This window comes from Sinocyclocheilus anshuiensis, unplaced genomic scaffold (genome assembly GCF_001515605.1).
Source record: "Sinocyclocheilus anshuiensis isolate Anshui unplaced genomic scaffold, SAMN03320099.WGS_v1.1 scaffold374, whole genome shotgun sequence".
NCBI classification, from domain to species: Eukaryota; Metazoa; Chordata; class Actinopteri; order Cypriniformes; family Cyprinidae; genus Sinocyclocheilus; species Sinocyclocheilus anshuiensis.
Genome location: NW_015546051.1, coordinates 55029 through 73886, shown reverse-complemented (window position 1 = coordinate 73886; position 18858 = coordinate 55029). Strand labels below are relative to the sequence as shown.

The 18858-nt window shown below is 35.0% G+C and overlaps 1 protein-coding gene across 1 annotated transcript in view; it reads right to left on the bottom strand.

Annotated features, from left to right (window-relative positions):
- gbe1b (glucan (1,4-alpha-), branching enzyme 1b) overlaps nucleotides 1-18858 on the bottom strand; it is a 151075-nt gene that overhangs the window by 108920 nt on the left and 23297 nt on the right. The window contains exons 2-5 of the mRNA XM_016500375.1: nucleotides 13156-13325; nucleotides 10093-10208; nucleotides 2343-2468; nucleotides 816-951 (exon numbers count right to left, since the gene is read on the bottom strand). Coding sequence (XP_016355861.1) covers nucleotides 816-951; nucleotides 2343-2468; nucleotides 10093-10208; nucleotides 13156-13325 — 548 coding nt within the window. The remainder of the gene's footprint in view (nucleotides 1-815; nucleotides 952-2342; nucleotides 2469-10092; nucleotides 10209-13155; nucleotides 13326-18858) is intronic.

Sequence of the window (18858 nt, the reverse complement as noted above, 5' to 3'; positions counted from 1 at the left end):
GGGTCCCACTTTATATTAAGTGGCCTTAACTACTATGTACTTACATCAAAAAATAAGTACAATGTACTTATTGTGTTCATATTGTATTGCAAAACACATTTGCTGCTATTGAGGTGGGATACGGGTAAGGTTAGGGACAGGTTTGATGGTATGGGTAGGTTTAAGGGTGGGTTAAGGTGTAAGGGATGGATGGGTTAACAGTGTAATTATAAATGTAATTACAGAAATGAATTACAGATGCAATTACATACAGGTATTTTTCAAATATAAGTAAAATGTAAAAACACGTATGTGCACAATAAGTGCATTGTACCAAATTATTCATTTAAATGTAAGTACATAGTTGTTAAAGCCACTTAATATAAAGTGGGTCCAAAAAAAGAAAAAAAAATGAAGTAATTTGTTTGAATAAAATGTTCCTGACAAAGACAATAATTATTGTGAGGCAATACAAAAAAATAAAACCAACATAAAACCAATGCAAACAGAAAAGTAAACAAACATAACACAAAGAAAAATAAAATAAAATAAATAAGGCTGTGTTTAATAAAACCCACACCCATGTGTGGATAAAGTCATTTGATTCAATGAAATGTAACTGATACACTAATTAATCTAAGGCAACAAATCAAAACAAAACAAACATTAAAAACCAATGCAAACCAAACAAAGCAAAAACAAAACAAAAAAAACACATCACAAAACAATAAAATAAGAAGAAAAAAACCTACTGATAAAATCACTTTGAACCAAAGTCTATTATGCATAAACTCTCATTATCTCAACAGTTTTGTGTTAACGACGCAGTCTCTTACCAAGATCTTTGATTCTAGGCAGCACGTTGTGTGTAAAGTTGCTGTAGGATGCCACTTTGCCCTCCGGAGATGCAATGCCAACATGGGACTCGTATATCCGCAGGCTCCTGGGCTTCTGTGGACGAGGGTGCTTGTGCTGGCACAGGGAAATATCTCTGGAATAATTCTTCATCCAAATTTAACATCACAGTGCATGCCAATACAACTGAAGATAAGATGGAGCCGCTGAACAGAGCTGACAGTAGCTAATTTGGGGAATCTCACCAAATCATGACTCAAGACTGGAGGACATTAACGGGCATATATAAATCATAGTCTGAGGAGATTATGTTCACAGTCTTGACTTGACATTAAAGTCAAATTACTCTAAGTAGAAAGCAATGAAATGGCTCATGTTGTATTCATAAAGCCGTTTCCATCCTCCTGTTTTCAGAAACCGTTTGCTTTGCTTGGAAACTTCAATTAATAAGGAATATACAGTACACACACATGCCCTAACTAGAGTACTGTTTTATGAAAGCGTATTTCCGCCATGGGATAAAAATATATTACAAAATGAAAAGGTTATTGACTTTTTATCTCACAATTATCTCACTTTTTCTTTGCAATTTTCCATTATGCAGAATGCTGCATGTGCATGTGGTCAGGTTTCTAAAAATTCAGAAAAAAAAGAAAAAAGAAAAAAAAAAGTTGCATGCTGAAACTCAGAATACCAAAAAAAAATGTAATACAAATGTCAGAATTGCAAGATGTAAACTTAGAAAAGGTTAGAATTGTGTGATGCAAACTCGGAATTCTGAGAAAAAAAACACCTGAATTGCAAAATGTTAGAATTCTGCTAAAAAAAAAAAAAAACATTAGATTTCCGGGATGTAAACTCAGAATTCCAAGAAAAAAAGTCAGAATTGCATGCCGTAAACTCAGAATATAAAGAAGAAAAAAAAAAAACTGAATTATGGGATGTACATTTAGAATACCAAGAAAAAAATCCAAATCGCAAGATTTAAACTCAGAACACCAAGAAAAAAAGATGTAAACTTAAAATTCTGCTAAAAAAAAAAAAAGTTAGAATTTTGAGATGTAAACTCAGAATTACAAGAAAAATGCAAGATTTGTGAGATGTAAAGTTACAATTCAAATAAAAAAAGTTATAATTCTGTGATGTAAACTCAGAATAAAAAAACATACAATTGTGTGATGTAAACGCAGAATTCTGAGGGAAAAAAAAGTCAGAATTGTGAGATATAAACTCGGAATTCTGATTAAATAAAAAGTTATAACCACGGGACTTGAACTTGCAATTCTTTGAAAAAAAAAAAAATTGTGAGATAAAAAGTCACAATTACCGATTTTATATTTTATAATAAACGTCCATATTATTCTCACATACTTGGTCATCCAAATTAAAAATGCATTACATGACACTGTTCTACTTATATACAAGGGTTGAAAGTTAAGGACCCATTATAGTTCACTAAAAAATAAAAGGTTGTGGCACACCAGTGCTGGGGGGAAATAATCACTTACAATGTAAGGTTGAGGAGGGTCCCAATGTACCCAATCATAGATGACGGACTTCTCATGCCTGGTCACATACTTTGCCCAAGGTGAGATTCGGAACAGCCGCTCACCTGCTCTGGTGTGAACAACCACCTGGGAAGAGAGACAAATGAGGGATGTAATGGCAAGGGCACAGAGAAAGGGTCGGGACGTGGGCACAAGCAAAGGGCACTGGGTAATGCAGGTAAGAGAAAATGTGTTTACAGCTGCCAGAGAGCAGGGATAAAGGGCCAATCTCATGCAGAAAGGTCACTCTGTACAAGCAAAGAGGACGTTTAAGTTCAGTCTGACCGCTGGAGGTGAAAGAGGTTTTATACTGAAAAAATATGACTTTTGAATTTATTGCATCGGGTTTCTAGAAAAACTATTTGTGGCAACAAGCAGCTTCTGAATGGTTTATGAGTATTTTTTTTTTAAAGGAAAACTGCATGGTTATCAATTTTATAACCAATTTGATTTAAGCACCAAGTGTGGCAATAAACGTGCAGCGATTCTGGGAAAAAAAATGTGTTTACTTATATGTTTAGCTTGGTACTTGCTTTACATGCATACAGTATACATCCAAACTGGAAAGAGTAACATGAATAATAGATCAAACGCTTTCTGTTTTTACCAATATGCCCTAGATTACAACTATAGACAGAGAGGCCAGGAAAGATTACGTGGGAACTTGTGTTTGTGCCAGTGTTCAAAGCAACAACTCACTGATAAATGAAAATTATGTCACCATCTACTCACTCTCATGTTTTTTTGTTTTTTCAAACCTATATGACTTTCCAGAAAACACAAAATGAGACATTTAGCAGAATATCTAGGCTGCTCTTTTCCATATAATGAAAGTGAATGGGGACTAGGGCCGTAGTAAAATGACAAAAAGCACCATAAAAATATCATAATATTCTTTTAAGATGCTTTTTGGAGCTGTGGTCAATGTATGTTTTAATACATGGAAATAAGAAGCCTAGACATTCAGTTAAATAAATGTATTTCTGTTTCACAGAAGAAAAACTGTGACACGGGTTTATACATATAAATAATGACAGATGTTTTTGTTTGTTTTTTTAGTTACTTAAGTGATTTGTAACTATGTCCAGAAAAATGCATTATGTTACACAATGTGAGATATAAACCTGCAACAGGAGAGAAAAAAAAGTCACAATTGAGAAATTGTAAACTCAGGATTCTGATTAAAGATAAATAAATAAATAAATAAAATGCCAATTTTGAGATAGACTTTTTGAGATAAACTTGCATTTGCGAGATAACGTGATTCTGAGAAAAAAAGGTCCGAATTATGAGAGGTAAACTTCTGAAAATTCTGAGGAATGTATGTTTTAATGTATGGAAATAAGCAGCCTGGACACTCTGCTAAATAACTTATTTATTTTCTATGGAAGAAAAAAAATAGTGATACTGGTTTGGAATGACATGAGAATGAGTGAATAATGACAGAATTTGTATTTTTTGCTGAAGTGATTTGTAATCATGTCAAGAAAAGTTTATTATGCCACACTGTTTTTTTTTTTCCTCATATAGATGAAGATTTCTAGAGCTGTCTAAAATAAAGCTATTAGCCAGCACAAAAGCATTGATCAGAAACGGAAAGGGTCATTTAATCATTTGTGTACTATCTGCATTGTTATTTATAGCTGAAGCAAAACTATTCACTCGCAGATATTAAAAACTCATCATGTGTCTCAGATTAGACTACAGAAGCTATCCTTTCTAAAGGGCATTCGAAGGCAATGTGTGAATTTAATGTCAGAGTGCGTTTTTTTTTTCATTGATCTGTAGAGCATCTATAGATGGCAGGACTGAAAAAGTATTGTAATTTCCAACATGTTTCCAACATAACATAACATATAACATAACGCAACACAACACACAACACAACAACACAACAGCACAACAACACACAACACAACACATAACATAACATACAACAACACAACACACAACACAACAACACACAACACATAACACACAACAACACAACACATAACACAACACAATTTCACAACTAAAAATTATTGTAATACTAGATAGCCCTGAGAAATGTTAATTCTTATGAATTATTATATAATTATTCTACATATTATATATACCCTGTAGAGAGAATACATTTTAGTATTAAAACAATTTTAAGAGTTATCTAATCTGACAATATATTATACTGAAATGTATAAAATAAAATAAAATAAAAAAATATAATATAATATTTGGTAATATTACATGGCCCTAATGCTATAATTTTTAATTCCATTATTCTACATATATATCAACATAATTAAATTTAATATTAGCACAACTTTTAGAATTAATTTATTGACAATTCAATATAATACAACATACGATTTCATAACTCTAAAAACTGTGGTAATACTAGATGGCCCTGAGAAATGTAAATTATATTATTCTATTTTATGAAATCTGAAACCAAATATATTCAAAAATAAAATAAAACAACACACAAAAGTAATTGAGATGAGATGAGATGAGATGAGATATGTTACTGAATGATTTATTAGAAATATTTCTAAAGGATCATGTGATACTGAAGGCTGCATTAATGGCTGCTGATAATTCAGCTTTGCATCGCAGGAATAAACAGCATATTATTTTATGTCTAATATATATTACAACAGAAAACAATTATTTTAAATTGTAATAATATCTCACAGTATTATTATTTTTACTGTATTTTAGATCAAATAAATGCAGCCTTGATGAGCATTATATATTAACATATGTATGTATGTATATATATATATATATATATATATATATATATATATACACACACAAATAAATGTGTCACGTGTGTGTGTGTGTGTGTGTGTGGTTTATTAGGACATAAATGTGTATAACGATATCGGTATCACAACGTGAACATGGTTTATGAGCACACTTCCTGTGGCTTAAAAAAAACATACTAAATGGTATGGTTATTCATATAATCTAAAGTTTGCTCTAACCTAACAACCACACTCTAAGAAAACTAGCTTAAGGCACTTGGTTTCCAGCCCGCTTTCCAAACAAGAGTGAGAAAAGAGCGGTGTGTGCTCGACTACAGTCTAACTCACTCAAAGTCACTCTTCTCTTCCTCCCCGCTGCCGCGCACAGTCACACGACTGTCAGTACAGGAGAGCGGATCGATAACGGAGCGTCTCTCATCGTGTGAATGCACCCGCGGGAGCTCTCCACCCTGAGTCTCCCTATCTCTCTCTTTCCTGGGCCAAAAAGCAAATGGATCATTTGATGGTCCCCTCCATAAGCTGCCAGCGAGAGGTAATGACAGAGCCATCGGCACCTGCCGGTGACCTACAGAGCAGCATCCCAGTGGGGCTCAATCATTAGCGGCTTCTCACCCGAGGACATGCGGGAGCACCAAACCGCCACACCACGGGTTTGCCAGTTTATATAATCACCCAGAAAAGAGTGCGAGAATGAACAGATGCTGAGCCTGACCGACTGATGGAGAGAAAACATGGATGATGACAAAATTCTTACGGAGTTAATTTAATGTCTGTCACTTTGCTGTACTGTCATTTTAGGGTCCAGTCGCAGGTTTATTGAAAACATTTACTGGCAATGAATATTTCTTACCTCCCCAAGAAACTGTTTGGCTTTTAATGCGAGGATGCATTAAATTGATCAAAAGTGACCGTAAAGAACACATCTATATTGTTACAGTTCTTTTATTTAATTTTATTTTCATTAAATAATCCTAAGAAAAGAATGCATCACAGTTTTAACAAAAATATTAAGCACTATTATTAAAACTGTTTTTTAACATAGATAATAATAAGAAATGTTTCTTGAGCACCAAATCAGCATTGGAATGATTTCTGAAGGAATAAATTGAATTGTAAAAAAACATTAAAAACAAAACAGTTATTTATAAATCTAATAATATTTCATAATATTTTAACTAATTAATGATTATATTTTTAAACATTTTGATCGAATAAATGCAGCCTTGCAACCATTTACATTGGGTACTTCCTGCTTCTTTTAATTTCCAAATAAATAAATAACTATAAAACATTTTTATGTTCCAACTGGGTAATGGAACAGACATATGGTTCACTTTGTGGCAATAAACATGCCAAAACAAATTAATTTATAAAGAAACGTAAGGTAAAGTTGGGCTTACCTCTCTCAGGCACAAATCCAAATGTGTCCATATTCGCAATGTAGCTGAAGCTAAACTATTAGCCTTATTAGGTAAAATAGGCTTTGTAGTTCATGCGCGTTCCAGTATCGACGGAAAAATATCATAATGAGCAAAAATAAGCCACAGTGGACCGGGTCTCACGCTGAACGGCACGGTGAACGGCTGCGCTGTTTCCAATGAATGCAGTAGCTTAGTGTGCGCGAGGCGCCGGCGCGATCAAACAGCTGAAACATAAAATAGACTACGCCGTAATTTTTGGTCATACAGTAAAGGCATAATTCGACACTGCAAAGTGTTAGCAGTTTGAAAATTCAAGAATAATAGCAAAGTTAATAAGAATTCTTTCTAAATGCAGCACCGTTCTTATTTCGCTCTGCATAACCTGAACGAAAAAATATATATTTTTTGCTAAGAACGAACCGAAATTAAAACATTTAGCTTTTAATCTGTGTATTTAACAGCCTGGGAGACCTTCCCAGGGCAGTACCTTGCCTCACCGACTAAAATCAGGGCGCCCACTACAGAGACGGCACCAGAGGTGAGGGGGCACAGTGACCGAGGTGGCCAGGCCGGGCCCCCTCAGGCCACCCCGTGGCGCCGACGCTGTGTATATATATATATATATATATATATATATACACACAAAGAAAGAAAAAGAGAAAAAAGATGGTAAAACTTTCCGCTAAACATGGAAAATTATGGAAATTATCTTCTCTGATTACATTTTCAAAACTAATGGCAGGTAAACTTTTTCCCCCCTCCCTCTCAAAAATCAACATTAATAAACATCCAGACTTTTGCACTAATATTTTCATATTTGTGGTTTTATGCAAGAAATATTCCACATTTGCGTCACTACATTGCATTCTAAATAAACTTCTGATGATGTTTTGTCTTTTATGCAGTGAAAGTTGTGCTTTTTTGTTTGTTTTTTTGTTATGTGGGGAGTTTGTATGTTTTTGATTTTGTATAACGTCTCTTACAATTATTTGCATTCTTACGAATATAAAATATGTATTATGTTGTATTTCCTGCCATCCACCTGGTGCAAAAGTCTATTTATTTTATTTATTTGTTTGTTTTTAATTGTATTTTTCACCCCCATTTAATGCTAACATGTACAATTATATATTATGGGTATTTTCTCTGTCTTACATTACCACAAACGTCTTGAATTTAGTCAACAGGCACATAAAACACCCTTTGTAACAAAACAAAGTCTCTCCATAATGATATGAGTCTGCGGCATGAAGCAGAAAGAATAGAACAGTCCACTTCTTGCATAATTAAAGTCTGGCCGGACCACTTTTCACCGGGAACATAATCCAGTTGACACTCAACTCATTCGAGTCCAGTCAGCCAGAGTCTGCATCTGGTTCTTATCGTCCAGAGCCTGACCCAGGAAGGCAGCAGGAACAAAGCAACCAGAAAAGCAGCCTGTGCCCAGTTAGTGGCATCTACCTGCCATCAATCAAGCCTCTGCCAGCGTGTCACACCACATAATGGACAGCAAGAGTGGAAGAGACTGGACACTAAACACAGAGATACAGTACTGGCTTTGTAAGCAGATAGATTAGAAATTAATCTCAGCCTCACGGCCAGCAACTGGGTCAATGATATGATGCTATTTTTTGGTCAATTAATTTAATAAAAAAAAATGTTAAAAAATCAGACATTCAAATTTAAAATTCATTTGCAGAGATAAAGTAAAAACTGTCAAGGTGAAGATAACTGCTCTTATATCATAAGAAAAAAAAAGCCTAACTGACCTATCGGTAAGCCCCACCCCCCTTAGTTACTGTTGCTCACTCGGACAAACAAAGTAACAAAGAGTTATGAACTCTCTTACAGTGACAGATCGTGATCGTTTTGCCATTTTTGTAAAGCATAAACACCATCAAACCGATGAGAGCTTCGGATCTTCCAATGTTTCTCTATGGCGCTGAAACCTAAAGATGTCCGAGTTCCGGTCCCCGTGCAACTGATACTCAACTGCCATTGGCTCATCTGCGTTCGATGGGAGGGGCTTACTGATAGGTCAATTAAACAAATGAAATTCTTGAAAAGAATTAGTCAGATAATTTTACATTTTTATAAGGAAAAACTAGTTTAGGCTGTAAAATGTCACGTGGTGCAACTTAATGATATATTTGAATTAATAATTCATGATATTTCCAAAAAAAAATACAAATTAGATAAATAAAATAAATCAAAGTAACCTTGAAAATTATATTTAAAATAATTTTAGAAAATGATTATGATGTACACTCAAGTATATTCAAAGGTGTAAGGAATATTTTTCTTGATGGTTACACCATATGACATTTTTACAGTCATTAAATGTAAACTATTCTTAAAAACGGTATAAAAATAAAGTAGTTTTTCAAAATCATATGAAAACAAAATAAAGAGTACATTTTAAACCAGATTTTTTAAAGATTTTTTGATAACCAAACGGCTACCGTCAACTGTTTGGTTACCCACATTCTTCAAAATATCTTATTATTATACTGGTTCACACAGGTTTGGAAGTGGAGGATGAGTATAATGGCAATTTTCATTTTTTGGTGAAATTTCCCTTTACGATTAAGGTTATTAAGGGTTCCATTTGGCAAAATTAATTAGCTACATTAGTTAAAGGCATAGTTCAGCTAAAAATGCAATTACAAAATTGCTAATTAAATTAGTTTATGTTCGCTAAAAAGTCTAAAACTGTATTTGGCTTAACCCTGTTAAAAATGTCTTCGAAAGACTTTCCAAAATGGCTATAAAGGCATCACAAAATGAATCAACATTAATTGGTTTAATGCATGCAATATGATGAACAGATTTCGATGGAGGGACAGTAACTCATTACACATTTCTGTGTTTCAACATTAACCCCAGTCTTACAATTTGGAACGACAACATTCATTCTTTGACGAACTATCCCTTTATCACGAGCTAACAATGAAAAATATATCTAAAGTATTAATTCATCTTAATATTACAGTAATTTTAACATTTACTAATACATTGTTATAATTAAAAGTTGTATCTGCTTTCTTTATTTTGGACAGTTTTCTATGTAATTGACCCTGTGCCAGTGTGGCCTATAGGTGATGGAAATTAGCAGAGCAAGTTATTGCATTTTGATGCAAGATTACTTTTAATATGCACGGATGAATCGTTCACAATAATATCAAGAATGTGTGTTAAAGTAAATAAAGTCCATTCGGCTTGTTGACTTTAATTGAATGTACAATCTCGAACTGAGTGAAGAGTCCAACTGATCCCGCAGGACCGCGCTTCAATTTGTTTAAAATGAAAGCTCTGTGTTTTAAACCTCATGGGTGTGAAACCCCAAATTGGAGCTGCGTTATTAAAAACATGCACCAAATGGCTTGAAAGTCACAGCTGTTGCTGTATCTTTAACACTGACACGCCATCCATAAACGGCTGAATATTAAAGCCATCTTGACAGCGCATAAAGGCTTCATAATACCTCAGTGCCTCATTCAGGCTAAAGTAGTAAACAAACCAGCTAATGCATCTGCTCACCTTCAGCTTGGAGTTATGAGCGACAGCAGGTGTCTTGTCCTCTTTTGGGGGTATGTGCAGCTCCCATTTCCCAAACTCCTTTTTAGTGTAGGGATGTGAAAAGTTATCCCAGCCATCTATTAAAAGAAAGGAACTGCTTAATATTACTGACACATTTTCTGAAGAAAAAGTGAGTGGTTCTTGTCTGCGCAAAACCTGCAAGGACGGTGCGATGTGTTTGGTAAGATGCTATGAGTGCTTTTTAGTGTGTTGTTGCAATGTTGCTAGGGTGTTCTGAGTGGTTGCTAGGGAAAGGGAAATAGGGATGTGCAAAACTACATGCTTTAAAAATGGACTAGCTGAATGGTTAGTTGTTCATAACCATAAAATTTAATTCTAGCATATTCTATACATTCTGACCTCAGTGAATCGCATAATTTGGCAGCATTTCCAAAGTGGTGGCGATTAAGAAAGGGTTGAGAGGTTTTATTGTGTAGACATATCTAATAAAGAAAGCTTGGCATGCTAATTAAGCTAATTAAATTAAATGAATCTTCAGTCATGACCAATTTTTTTTTATACTTAATTGAAAGGTGGACTGAACTGCTATGTGAGCACAACACACACACACACACAAACATGGATATGATTCAAATGGCGCCCAAACAAAATCTTACTGAAAGCTATTTTTTTTTTTATATCAACCTCAAATTTGGAACACAACTTCAAATGGTTTTTCATTCAATTGTTTTTGATTAAAATGATTTGAAAATAGTATGTTTGTGCATTTTCATAACAAACAGACATGTGGTCTCTTTTTTTTAAAAAGACACTTGGCAGATTATTGAGGTGAAAATAAAGTTAATAGAAGTTGGAAATTTCATTTTCAGGTCTATGCTCAAAAAGTGGTTCACAGGCAATAAATGGATATTAACTTCTGCATAAATATAATGTAGTACCATAAAATCCAACTAAAATATAGTACATTTCATTTCACCACACAAGTTGCACCTGAGGAATAAAAAAGAACATCGTAACAGACAGCAAATAAATATAACAAATAAATAAACCTAAAAACTTAAGTGTATAAGATACCTTAGCATATAAGGTGAAAACCTGTAAATGGTTTAACAGAGCATTATAATTATTTTCACAGTAAAATTAATTTCTGTGAATAAAAACCATAAATTACCATATAATTTATGATGAAAAAGAGTAAAAGGACAGATAACAGTATTTATTTTGTTATATCTCATAATATTTAGTATTTTTGTTTTCTGTAATGTACAAACCCGATTCCAAAAAAGTTGGGACACTGTACAAATTGTGAGTAAAAAAGGAATGGAATAATTTACAAATCTCATAAACTTATATTTTAATCATAATAGAATATAGAAACATATCAAATGTTGAAAGTGAGACATTTTGAAATGTCATGCCAAATTAAGACAGTTGAGCAACTAGAAGCCTGTATTAGACAAGAATGGGACAACATTCCTATTCCTAAACTTGAGCAACTTGTCTCCTCAGTCCCCAGACGTTTGCAGACTGTTATAAAAAGAAGAGGGGATGCCACACAGTGGTAAACATGGCCTTGTCCCAACTTTTTTGAGATGTGTTGATGCCATGAAATTTAAAATCAACTTATTTTTCCCTTAAAATGATACATTTTCTCAGTTTAAACATTTGATATGTCATCTATGTTGTATTCTGAATAAAATATTGAAATTTGAAACTTCCACATCATTGCATTCTGTTTTTATTCACAATTTGTACAGTGTCCCAACTTTTTTGGAATCGGGTTTGTACATTGGGTGCTTTGCGTTACATTTATTTGTGGATTACTGTAGTATCATGGGTGTTATCCTGGATGTGTTTTGTCTTTGTGTTTCTAGAGTGAGTGAGTGGGTGGGTGGGTGAGTGAGTGAGTGAGTGGGTGGGTGGGTGAGTGAGTGGGTGGGTGAGTGAGTGAGTGAGTGAGTGAGTGAGTGAGTGAGTGAGTGAGTGCATTCGTTCTTGTAGGCAATTCATATAGCCTTGAAGGGATTCTTTTTTTTTTGTCTTAACCTGAACACACACACACAAAAAACAAAGATCGGTCAAAGAGAACAAACAAAGTGTCAACTAAAAATTGACATAAGAAATAGATGAATAGGCAGACTAACTCTTGTATGATTTATGAATTCTGCAAAGGAACAATATATCAGTACAATAACAACACTTTCTGAATTATGAATTGAGACAAAGTGGAAAAGGTTTTGACAACACTTTATATAATGGTCCATTATTTGCACAACACAAAATCTGAAATTAAAATAAGGTATTTTACCTTATTATTGACATAAAACTGTTGCATTTTAAGCTTAGTACAGTATAGCTTATACTGTAATATAATATTTTACACCATTAAAAGTATCATTATTGATGTACAGTGCATTTTAATTTGACTGAATATACAAAATCTGAAAAATAAGGCAAATATTTTACAGTACCTTATTATTTACAAAAGAACAGTGCAGTACAGTATAGCTTAATATTTTAAGCAATTAAAATGATTATTAATAATCATTAAATCAAATACTTTATTTAAATAAGATTGTTGAATTTTAAGTGTAGTACACTATAGCTTAACATTAAGACATTAAAATAATCATTATCGATGTATAGAGTATTAAACTTGTATATTACATTATATTTTTACTAAATATACAAAACGTAAAAAAAATAATCAAATAGTTTACCTTATATTTTAAATAAAATTGTGTTGCACTTCAAGTGTATTACAGTATAGCTTAATTTTAGGACATTTAAATAATCATTACTGATGCACATCTTATACCTGTATACCTGTTTACATTCTAGTTTTACTAAATATATTTAAATGTGGTAAGGGCAACAAGACATTTAGCTGAACTTTAGATTCTAAAAGTTTTGGCTGAAGTTAACTTAATATTGTATTTTTGCTTAATGCCTAATTTTAATGGGATTCGAGATCTAACAAAAATCGCTGCAGTACTATCCGATAGGAAGACGGCAAGCTCCTAGGGCTTTAGGGGAAAAGCCTTAGAATGAGAAAAGACATACTGAAGTCTCCAGTGAGGAACAGAGCCTCGGCGGCCGGGGCCCACTCCTTAAAGACGAGGCTGTTGTCTGGCATCCGCTGTACTCCGTAACTCTTATAGCTGCGTGTGAACTGATCAAAGCCTCCTTCGGCCTCCTCAAGGAGTGTGAGCTGCTTCTTAAACAGCCCATACCTTCAAAAACAAAGCAAAGGAAAACTTCTGAGCAACCATGGACAGAAGAGATGCTGTATCTAACACATTAAAGCAAGTTCCACAGCTGAAAATCCTTCAAAAACATGAATATACGTAATGTCTCTGAGCATCAGCCATAATAAACATATCATATCATAAAGATGCTATGGGCAAAATACAAAACAAGTGTATCCCAATACACAAGAAAACGAACCAAGAGAAATCTGAATGGCTGTTAACCAATTTATTTGGCATTCAAAAGCCTCATCTGAATTATTTAATAAGTTCATATTTTATACTATTATAAATGCCTCCTATTGAACAACCCCTGGCAGAAGAACCACATTTACCCTCAGGATCGTCTTTGAAATCTCAAAGTTGAGTTTGCATTTGAAAACAGCCGCCCACTCTTGTATATTGATGGAGGTTGCCATTAACCTGGCATCGTCGACACACTGCACATTATATCATCCGGAGACACTAAATATGTAGTTATGCGTCCTGTTCTTTGACTTCACTTCTGTTTTCAATATGATCCACCTTCTTAAACAGAAATATGGGCACTGAGCCAGCCAAGTGCTGCCGACTGCCCGCATTTCTACAATGGAGATGAAGTTTACCTCCCACCTTCTGGCCTTCAACAAAGGTGTGCCACAAGGCACTGTACTCCCCCTACTTCACTTTTTCTTGTTCACAAATACGATAGCTTCACTTCAAAGCACAGTAGCACTGGCTGAGTGATAGTATAACAATATATACCATCTGATAGTCAAAATGTGTGAGCCAATTTTACTATTTACAGCCAAAACTATTTATACCATGGTACATATTTGAGATGGTTTTTGGTTTTCAGCTCAGGTGTTTTATAATATGAAAAAGTCATTTTTTTGCACTGATGCTAAACGTAATAATTTATAATAAATATTTTGGTTTGCATCTGCAAAGTAATGATATAATAATCTAATTAGATCAAATACACTTCATTTGTAATTTAATTGCATTTAATTGAGGTTGCTGAAAAATACACATTACCATTATTTAATGTACAATCCACATTTTCTTCTATTTAAATCAAAGACAACAATTTTGTACATATATACACACTACTGTTCAAAAGTTTGGAGTCAGTATGTTTATTTTTCTTTCTTTCTTTCTTTTTTTAAGAAATTAAAGTGCCCCTATTATGCCATTTTTAAGGTTACTAATATTGTTTTATGAGTCTCTTAAAACAGGTTTACATGCATGCAAGATCAAAAAACACGTTACTTTTTTCCAAAAATAGATTTCATTTTACCTCATTTCTAAATGATTCGTAAACGACTCGTGCGAAGCAGTTCAAAGAATCAGTCTTTCTAAACCCCTCCTTTCCGTGAGCCCTCACTGCTGTGATTGGTCAGATGGTGCAGTCCTTTGTGATTGGTCCAGAGCCGAAGAGAGATTGGCTCTGGATTGGTCTACCGCGTACAGCTCGTGTCGGAAACGAAATGCCCATTGCCATGACGGAATGACAGCCCTGAAGACTTGTCAATGCATAGAAAAGATGGTATCGTTTGTACCTTACCAATTCAAGCCGGAGTCTGATGATGAAATGGTAGAACTGGCTGATTGACAAGAGACTGATTCGCAAGCAGGACTGGAGCAGGACGTTTCTCAGTGGTAAGTGTCAAGTGTTAACAAGTTTGTGGTAATTATAAGATGTGATAAAACAAATTTACTCTCACAGCTTAGGATAAAGCGTCTTCTCGACATGATGTTTACCACACGGATATTTTACTGTTTGTGGGTGGGCAAGTTGGCGACGTAGAACGTGGACAGACATTATGCAAATGTGTTACTTTGTGACGTAGAGCCGTAACAGAATAAGATTCAAATTCCTGATGACTCGTTTAGGCAATTGCGAGCCGACTCTTTTTTTTTTGATATACAATAACTTTATTTATCGTGCACTGTCGGCTTCACAACTTTGCAGATAGTTCATGTTCACATACAGCTACATGACATACTGCATGAAAGGTCATATTCGAAAAGGCATAATAGGGGCACTTTAATACTTTTACTTAAAAATTTCCACAGAAATATTAAACAGCACAACTGTTTTCCACAATGATAATAATAAGTAATGTTTCGTGACCAGCAAAACAGCATATTATAATGATTTCTGAAGGATCATGTCACACTGAAGACTGGAGTAATGACTGCTGAAAATAAAACTTAGCCATCACAGAAAAAAATTACATTTAAAATATATAAAAAAAAAATTAAATTGCAATAATCTTTCACAATATGACTGTTTTTACTGTATTTTTGATCAAATAAATTCAGGCTTGGTGAGCTTGGTGATTTTTTTTTTTTTTAAGTATTGACCACAAACCTTTGAACCATATTGCATAAATGGATACTGTGATATAAAATTACTCGTGCTGTGATATAAGATTTCAGTCATATACAACTCTACAGCACAGTTACTGAAAATAAAATACAATACCAGCTAGAAATGGATAGAGCAATCATCTGATGTGCTAACAATAAGCTATGAATGACCTTTTTGAGGTCACTTTATTCTTCAGGCACTTACAGACCTCAAGCTCCCTGCCTCCACCAACAGCCAATAAATTGCCATAAGACTACTTACAATTCTTAGGCAACTATACCTAAAATGGCACATCAACACAAACCATCTCATCAGGAAGACGCATCAGACATGATCTTCTTCAGACAAATCAAGGAAGTGTGGAATCAGTCAACACCTCCTTGTTCGATTCTGCAAAGCCATTACATTCTAGCAGGTAATGTCTGTGTGTGTGTGGTATAGAAGCACAGACAAGCCGACAAGAAAAAACCTGTAACATATTGTTAGGCGAAAAAAACATCCACACACATTATTGACTTCCAAAACACACTTAATAACATCTTACCAACTGCTGTCGGCCTGCAATAAGCCCCCAATCAATACATACACACACACACACATATATATATATATATTAAAAAAGCAGGAACAGGCTTCCATAGACATCATTATTAGAATGATTATTTTCATCAAACATTTAATAGTGATTTTTGCAATGAACTATTAATGGAAGAGGAATATACAGTATATGCGTTCCAGGTTTTTCCGTGTTAGGTTGTCTGTGCTTCTATACACACAGAGAGATTAGTTATCAGAATCGAATAGCTATTTGGAGAAAATTCTGAGAAAAAAGTCAGAATTGTGAGATATAAACTCAGAATTCTGACTTTCTCACAATTCTGTTCATTCAGTTTATTCTCACTATTCAGTTATTAGTTTTATTTCTTTGAATTCTTAGTTTACATCTTGCAATTCCATTTTTTTTTTTTCAATTACCTGCCACAAGGTAATTGCGACTTTTCACAATTCTGACTTATTTCTTGCGATTGTGAGTTTATATCTCAATTCTGACTTTTCTTCTCAGAATTGCAAGTTCATATCTCACAACTCTGCATTTATCTCTCACATTTCTAAGTTTAATTTGACAATAAAAAAAAAAGTCTGAATTGAGAGATAAAAGGCCATATTTTAACAATCTAAGCGCATGGTCTAAAGCATACAGTGCAAGTGCACTTAGGCCGTGTCCGAATCCACTTTTGCTAGTTTAACGACAGAAAAAGGATTGTACCTATTCACTTAATGTCCCTATTCTCTGTGTCTGTAATGAGCAGAGTGTATGCACTTTTTGCACTCGCCTATAGGCGCATATTACTAACGCGCTCTTTATTTAACAAAAAGAATATTGGGCCCAGGGCTGTCCTTAGGGGGGGTGCAACTGGTGCGGTCGGAACGCGAGCGAGAACGGACCAAGGGGGAAACCCCCCCACCCCGGAGCGTGATCGCGAACGGACCAAGGGCCCTGCGTCAGCTAAGGACGGCTATGATTGCGCCATTGACTTTAGACCAGGTTTCAGTTAGTCAATGGCGCAGTCTATTTCAGTTGCCTCAAAATAGCAACGTGCCAACAATGAGCCTGAACACACCTCCTTTTCAGACCAGCACGCCCATGGGCGAACAGATGGGCACAAATGCATTTGACATGGCACAGGACGTGAAAATGATAACGGTGTCAGGCCAAAACTAGCAAAAAACACTTGCGTAGCACCTGGTGCCGAATTGCGCCGGGTGTATGATAGGGCCCAAAAAGTTTTTTTTAATCGCATGGCGAAAATGACCTTCTATAATTGTCACAATGCAAAAAAAAACGAAGGCGTCTAAAAGTTTTTTTTGTTTCCTTCTTCTTCTGTGGTGAAATGTACTTACCTACTTAGTTACTTACCTACTTTCTTTCTTTCTTTTGGAGATTCACCTGTCCAGTCTATATTTTGCACATAGAATCTGTTGTCTGGTGTGCGGTTTGTAAAAAAATCTTTTTTTTTTTTTTTGGTCCAGTCCCGTATATGTATTGTATATTGTGCATTTAGGTCCTGCAATTACAATGTAATTACTGTAATGTCTCTGTTATGCATTATATAGAAAAGCTCTACTAAAACCATTTAAACCCACCCTCCTGTGTCATTAAAGATGCCATTCTATTATATGCTATTCTGTAGATATAGATGTCGCAAAAGCTAAAGTCTGGCTTAATAAACATAATTTACGGTACTTCAGAACTAACAAAGAAACGAGCTCTTGAGTTTTACTTGTTTATTTCTGAACAACCAATACTTCTGTTCCAAATCTCTGCATTAACAGTGACTTAACATCTGCTTTTGAAACGCAAGTGCTCACAACACACTAGAGAACACCTTATGGCTAATTCTCATTCTTCAAAACAATCAATAGCATTTAAGATCCCCTTTGCCACCTGCTGCTTATCAGATTCCCTGGTTGGATGCCGTCGCTACAAGAATTAAATGCCGACTCTAAACAGCTAAGCTCTCAGCGGTCTGTCAAACGCCTACAGCATTGACACACACAGGGCGATTTTCTGCGATAAAGCAACTGGAACTCATTCGCTTTCAATAAGAGTTGGTGGTTTCCGGCAGCATGAGCAATAATGTTGCGATGAAGCTGAGCTCAGCTTTCTTCAAATGAGCAGCAAATACCAACAAATCTAAAAATGGCAAGTAGAATCCAACAGTATAGAGACTTATGAGCCAGAACGCTCCTTAAGTTCCACTGCTGGAGATGTTTGATGGGTTGAAGAGGAGGCCAAAGCTCTTGGATGGTGCCCGAGGATGAAGAGGGCAAGCTGTTCCAGTCTGACTAGCCAAAATATGTCTGCATTCTCAATGTGAACTTTAAGTCTGAAGAGCTGACAGGCCTGCCATGGTCAAGCAGAACCCTTAGGGCTTGTCCATTTAGGTCCCAGACACCTTCAAAACAAATGTCCCATGACGTGTTCTGATTTTCTGAACTCTTTTGAATACATTTTGATGCTGTTTAAACGTGCTCTGGGTGGCTGTATGGACCGGAGGCTCGCTCGCGGTTGATTTTACCCTTAGGGATGCGGTAAACATATTTAGTGGTGTTTGCTTGAGGTAGATTGTTAGTGGGAGCTGTGCTGTGAGTGGACAGACA